Raw genomic sequence first — 6,733 nt, 5'->3', positions numbered from 1 at the left:
TATTATTATTATTATTATTATTATTATTGTTGTTGTTGTTTTTAGACGGAGTCTCGCTCTGTTGCCAGGCTGGAGAGCACTGCGCCATCTCAGCTCACTGCAACCTCTGCCTCCCAGGTTGAGGCAATTCTCGTGCCTCAGCCTCCTGAATAGCTGGGACTACAGGCTTGAGCCACCACGCCCAGCTAATTTTTGTATTTTTAATAGAAATGAAGTTTCACCATGTTGGCCAGGATGGTCTCGATCTCTTGACCTTGTGATCCGCCTGCCTTGGCCTCACAAAGTGCTGAGATTACAGGCGTGAGCCACCGTGCCCAGCCAAATCTTTATTTTTTTTAATAGAGACAACATCTCACTATGTTGCCCAGCCTGGTCTCAAATTACTAGACTCAAGCGATCCTCCTCCTTCAACCTCCCAAAGTGCTGGGAGCCACCACACCCAGCCAAGAGCAAGAACTTTCTAAAGGAACTAAAAGGGTTTGAGTGTGTGACTGGCATAGGTTTCATATCCTGATATAAGGCCCTGGGACATACTGGAATCGCTGATGAGGTTCCAGAAGGGTACAGATTAATAGTAGATCAAGTAGCATCATTAATGGATAGAGACAGGACAGAGCTTGAAATGGTGCTTAGGAAGCGGGTTGAGGTATGGGATGCGGGAGAGAAGGAAATCAGTCTTGGTTGCATCAAGACCAGTCATACAAGAATGACAATCTAGGCTGTGTGTGGTGGCTCATGCCTGTAATCCTAACATTCTGGGAGGCTGAGGCAGGCGGACTGCTTAAGCCCAGGGGTTCAAGACAACATGGTAAAATCCTGTCTCTACAAAAAATGCACCTGTGATCCCAGCTACTTGGGAGTCTGAGGTGGGAGGATCACCTGAGCCCAGGAAGGTTGAAAGTGCAGTGAGCCCATGATCACGCCACTGTACTCCAGCCTGGGTAACAGAGTGAGACTCTGTCTCCAAAAAAAAAAAGCCAATCTAAATTACTTCTTCCAAATGCCACTTCCTTCCACTGCCACCAAGCACAAGTCTGCTCCTAACTTAAGAGAGTTCCGCAAAGGGTCATCATATTGTCTGCATGAAAATTTCAGTCTCTGCTAAGCATTTTAAGTCTTTTATTCAGATAATGTCAGGGATCCAACCAATATCTATTTCAACACATTGTACCATTTTGACAACGTAAAGACACTCATCCTTTTAACTTTGCTTAAGCAGACTGCAGATTTGACAGTGAAGAGCTGGATGGATCAGGTAACACACAGACCCTCCCTCACCAAGAAGGCAAGAGACCTTACCTGGAGTAAGAAGAGCTTTTCCACATACATCCCCCACTGCATAGATGCCTTTTACGTTGGTATTCTGGAATTCATCTACTATGATATGACCCTTGTCATCGGTTTGAATTCCCTATAATTACAAAGAGACATCATGTAAACACTTGGCCCACCTACAAAAAAAGGTCAATCAAACCTCTGGATCTCCCTCCCTCATTTCATACGGGAACTGCAGCCAGAATCTCCAAGAAACCCTGAGACTCAGCTGCAACATGGAAGGCATTTAAAGCTGGCAAGTTTCAAGCTGGGTACAGTGGGCCCACACCTGTAATCCCAGCACTTTGAGAAGCTGAGGAGGGAGGATCCCTTAAGCCCAGGAGTTTGAGATCAGCTTGGGCAACATAGTGAGACCCTGCCTCTATTAAAAACTTAAAAATCAGAAAAAAAAAAGTCGGCAAGTTTCATATCTTCCTTAATGGACAAGGTAGTATTTTATCCATTTTTGAGGCGTTTTAATGGGATTTGACATTGCAATGTACAATTCAACTGGCCAGGTAGACATGAAGAGGAATCACTCAACTATCAGGTGTGCCACTTGGAATCCCTCTGGAGTCCAGCTTTTCAACTTGTTCCATGGAAGCACTGCTCCTGAGGCACACTGACTTAAGCAGTCACCAAAAGCATATTTGTATGCTTATTTAGTTTTTTTTAGAGACAGGGTCTCACTCTGTTACCCAGGCTCCAGTACAGTGGCGTGATCATGGCTCATTGCAATCTTGACCTCCTGGGCTTAAGCAGTCCTCCTGCTGCCTTAGCCTCACCGAGTAGCTAGGACTAGAGGCATGTGCCACCACCTGGATAATTTTTTAACATTTATTTATTTATTAATTATGAGATGGAGTCTCGCTCTGTCGCCCAGGCTGGAGTGCAGTGGCACGATCTTGGCTTACTGCAAGCTCCGCCTCCCCGGTTCATGCCATTCTCCTGCCTCAGCCTCGCAAATAGCTGGGACTACAGATGCCTGCCACCATGCCTGGCTAATTTTTTTTGCATTTTTAGTAGAGACAAGGTTTCACCATGTTAGCCAGGATGGTCTCGATCTCCTGACCTCGTGATCCACCCGCCTCAACCTCCCAGAGTGCTGCGATTACAGGTGTGAGCCACCACACCTGGCCTTTTAAACATTTTTTTATAGAATAGGTCTTGCTGCTTCCCAGGCTGACCTCAAACTTCTGGCCTCAAGTGAGCCTCACGCCTAGATCTACCAAAGCACTGGGATTACAGGTGTGAGCCACCATGCTGGGCCAAAAGCACATCTCTATGAAGCTTACTATTTTATCTTTAAAAATCCAAGCAACTTTTGCATTTTACTCTAAAACATACTGATGTTTTTTCCAGACTCTCAGAATAAAAGCAAAAACAAAACAAAACAAAAACCACATACTGATGTCTCCCTTAACCAAAAATCTTTCCCTACATGAGGTCAAATTTTTGCTTTAAGAAGATGTATAATGCTTATCATGTGGCTTTGCAAATCCTAAGCACATGTGAGCAGTAGAGATATGGCAGAAGTAGGAAGTAAGTAGCCATAGAGCTTAAGAGTACAACCAACTGGGTGCAGAGGTTCACGCCTGTAAATCCTAGCACTTTGGGAGGCCAAGGCGGGCAGATCACCTGAGGTCAGGAGTTCGAGACCAGCCTGGCCAACATGGTGAAACCCTGTCTCTACTAAAAATACAAAAAATTAGCCAGGTGTGGGACTTCCCTACTTGGGAAGTCCCAGCTACTTGGGAAGCTGAGGCAGGAGAATCACTTGAACCCAGGAGGCGGAGATTGCAGTGAGCTGAGATGGCGCCACTGCACTCCAGTCTGGGCAACAGAACGAGCCTCTGTTTAAAAAAAAAAAAAAAAAAAGTACAACCTTTGGTACGGACAGACCAAAATTCAAATCCTAGCTCTGCAACTATGAGACCTTGTATAACCTCCTGTTTATCAACAAATATTTGAGCTTCTATTACAAATGAGACTTTGACTTCATCACTGACAATACAGACATTCTCCCTATACCACAGAGTTTACAGCCCGGTCAATTATCTAGTATCTCTGTGCTCCTGGCTTCCTTATACCTTGCTGGTTGCTGGCAAGATTAAATTAGATTAGTAACATGTTGACAACACCTAGCACATAGTAATCACTCAGTTTGCATTATATAAATATATCTTAATGTCAAATGAGACTGAACCTTTTTTTTTGCCCCATTCTTCAAAAATTTAGCAAATATAGGCTGGATGCAACGGTTCATGCTTGTGATCCCAGCACTTTGGGAAGCTGAGGTGGGAGGACCGCTTGAGCCCAGGAGTTCAAAATTAGCCTGGGCAATACAGCGAGACCTTGTGTCTACAAAAATTTTTTTAAAAAATTAGCCAGGTGTGGTGGACAAAGGTAGAAGAATCACTTGAACCCAGGAGTTTGATGCTGCAAGGCTGCAGTGAGCCACGATGGCACCACTGTACTCCAGCCTAGGTGACAGAGCAAGACCCTGTGACAAAACAAAACAAAACAAAACAAAGTTAGCAAATTTAGTTGAAAACTGGATCTACCAGTGCTTATATCTGTACAATGGCAAAATGTCTCTTGAAAGGTGAAAAGCGGAATGACTAGTTTTTTGTTGTTGTTTTCTTTTGGTTTTTCTTTTTCTTTTTTTTTTTGAGATGGAGTTTTGCTTTTGTCGCCAGGGCTGGAGTACAATGGTGTGATCTCGGCTCACTGCAACCTCCACCTCCTGGGTTCAAGTGATTCTCCTGCCTCAGCCTCCCAAGTAGCTGGGATTACAGGCATGCATCACCATGCCTGGCTAATTTTTATATTATTAGTAGAGATGGCATTTCACTGTGTTGCCCAGGCTGGTCTCGAACTCCTGACCTCAGGTGATCCACCCGCGTCGGCCTCCCAAAAAGCTGGGATTACAGGCATGAGCCACCACGCCTGGCCGACGAGTTTTGTTAATATGACAATAGGAAACTAGTTTTACTAAGTGTCATTGAACAAGATTACAATCAAAACATCTCCCTGGATATTTTCTAAGTTAACATGCAGAAAAATGACCTTTTACAGAAACAAAAAAGGAATCCATATTACAACAGAAATTTAGTATTAGAACATAAATCAAAATGGTATACACTGCTCAAGCAGCTCTATCAAATACATACACTCAGGCCGGGTGCAGTGGCTCACGCCTGTAATCCCAGCACCTTGCGAGGCCACAGTGGGGGGTATCATCTGAGGTCAGGAGTTCGAGACCAGCCTGGCCAACAAGGTGAAACCCTGTCTCTACTAAAAAAATACAAAACTTCAATGGGAGTGGCGGTGCACACCTGTAATCCCAGCTACTTGGGAGGCTGAGGTAGGTGAATTGCTAGAACCCAGGAGGCGGAGGTTGCAGTCAGCTGAGATCACAACACTGTACTTCAGCCTCGGCAACACAGCAAGACTCTGTCTCCCCCCCCAAAAAAAATAAATAAATAAATAAATATATGCACCTCAAACATTAAATATTCTATTATTATTAATAGAGTAGTATAGCGTATCAGAAAAGTCATCATCATTATCAACAGCAGGTGAACACTCACTGTGTTCATAATGTAAGCTAGGGTCTCAGTTATAAATTGCTTTGCATGCGCTTTTTCATTTACTCTTCTCTATAACCCAGTGAGGCAAGGACCTTTTTCATTCCCATTGTGAATATGAACCACTCGAAGCAGAGAAATTAAGCTGCTTGCTCAAAGCCATGCAACTGTTATGTCGCAAGAACTAAGGTTCAAATTCAGGTCAAACTCTGGGAACCACACCCCAAGCTCCCACTCTAGATTTTACTTCAACATTTAAAAGAACAAGTAAAAATGCCAACTGTCCACAAATATAGACAGTGTGGGTAGAGCCAAGAGAGACAGCTTCATATCTGTTACCATCCCTGTGTACAATGTACAAGACAGTTACCCACCCAGCAATCTGGATTACCTACTGTAGACGCTAAGAGATCAGCACAGGACTGGAAAGAGACATTCACATAGCGAAAACGAAGTCTGTAAGAGGGAGGCCAGTAGGAAACTAGGTTAGAGGTGGCAGGCTGGCTGGGCATGGAGGCTCATGTTTATAATTCCAGCACTTTGGGAGGCCCAGGTGGAAGGATCACTTGAGGCCAGGAGTTCAAGAGCAGCCTGGGCAACATAGTGAGACTCCATCTCTACAAAAAACTTAAAAATTAGCCAGGTGTGGTGGCACACTCCTGTAGCTCCAGCTACTTGGGATGCTGAGGCAGAAGGATCAGTTAATCCCAGGAGTTCAGGACTGCAGTGAGCTATGATCATGCCACTGTACACTAGCCTGGGTGACAAAGCAAGACACTGTCTCAAAAAAAGAAAAGAAAACAGAAAAGAAAAAGGCCAGATGTGGCAGCACATGCCTATAGTCCCAGCACTTTGATTGCTTGAGCCGAGGAGACCAGCCTGGGCAACATGGTGAAACCTCATCTCTAAAAAACATAAAAAATAAAAAAATTAGCTGAGCATTATGGCACACATGTAGTCGCACCTACTCCAGAGGCTGAGGTGGCTGGATCACTTGAGCCCAGGAGGTTGAGACTGTGGTGAGCTTTGATCACACCACTGAACTCCAGCCTGGGTGACAGAGCAAGACCTTGTCTCAAAACAAAAAAAAACCCAAAAACTAAAAACAAAACCAGACAAGAAAGGAAAAGGAAATAAAAGAAAACTCTTTTTTTTTTTTTTCTAATTTCAAAGGAAGAAGCAATGAAATTTGATCACAAGCTGAATACATGGAAAAAAGAGAAAAGAATCCAACGGAATCCACCCAAGTTTTGGGTGTCTGGGGGGAAAATAAAACCATAGGGCTCCTAGTAGATTTACGAATGTTTTGGGTAGACCAAGCCAGCTTACCAGTTTGTCTAAATTCAGACCCTTGGAATTGGGGTCCCGCCCAATGGCCCAGAGCAGGCAGTCAACATCTGGAATCGTGGTCATGACGGGTAGGCTACCTGGAACTGCAGTAACCATGCTGACTTCCAAGCCTGATGAAGTCTTTTTAACCTCCTTGACCTATTGGCAAATAAAATGTGTTACACGTGTGTGGAGGCTGGGGGAGGACAGGGGAAGAAGGAAAGCAAATACTGAGGAAACTAGAATTTTTAGCGTTAAAGAAAATTCCCACTGAATCCCACATACGAACATAGACATACACTTTTACGCAAAGACCACCAACACTAGAACTCCCTTAAATCAAGCCTGTTCCCTGGGTTGATCCAAATCTTCTAGTCAGAGGTTGGGAATGTCAGCTCATGACACCATTGTAATGCCTCACTTTAAAAACAAGTATTTTAAAGTATACTTCTGGAAAACTGTAATAACAATTTTTTTTTTTTTTTTTGAGACGGAGTCTC

At 44.0% G+C, this 6,733-nt stretch overlaps 1 protein-coding gene across 1 annotated transcript in view; it reads right to left on the bottom strand.

Moving 5' to 3' along the window:
• The window catches only part of GSR (glutathione reductase), a 56,622-nt gene that overhangs the window by 4,285 nt on the left and 45,604 nt on the right, over positions 1 to 6,733 (bottom strand). The window contains 2 exon segments of the mRNA XM_011977728.1: positions 1,300 to 1,411; positions 6,234 to 6,392. Coding sequence (XP_011833118.1) covers positions 1,300 to 1,411; positions 6,234 to 6,392 — 271 coding nt within the window.

The sequence above is a fragment of the Mandrillus leucophaeus genome, unplaced genomic scaffold (genome assembly GCF_000951045.1).
Source record: "Mandrillus leucophaeus isolate KB7577 unplaced genomic scaffold, Mleu.le_1.0 Scaffold183, whole genome shotgun sequence".
Taxonomy (NCBI): Eukaryota; Metazoa; Chordata; class Mammalia; order Primates; family Cercopithecidae; genus Mandrillus; species Mandrillus leucophaeus.
This window is presented reverse-complemented; position numbering and strand designations above follow the sequence as displayed.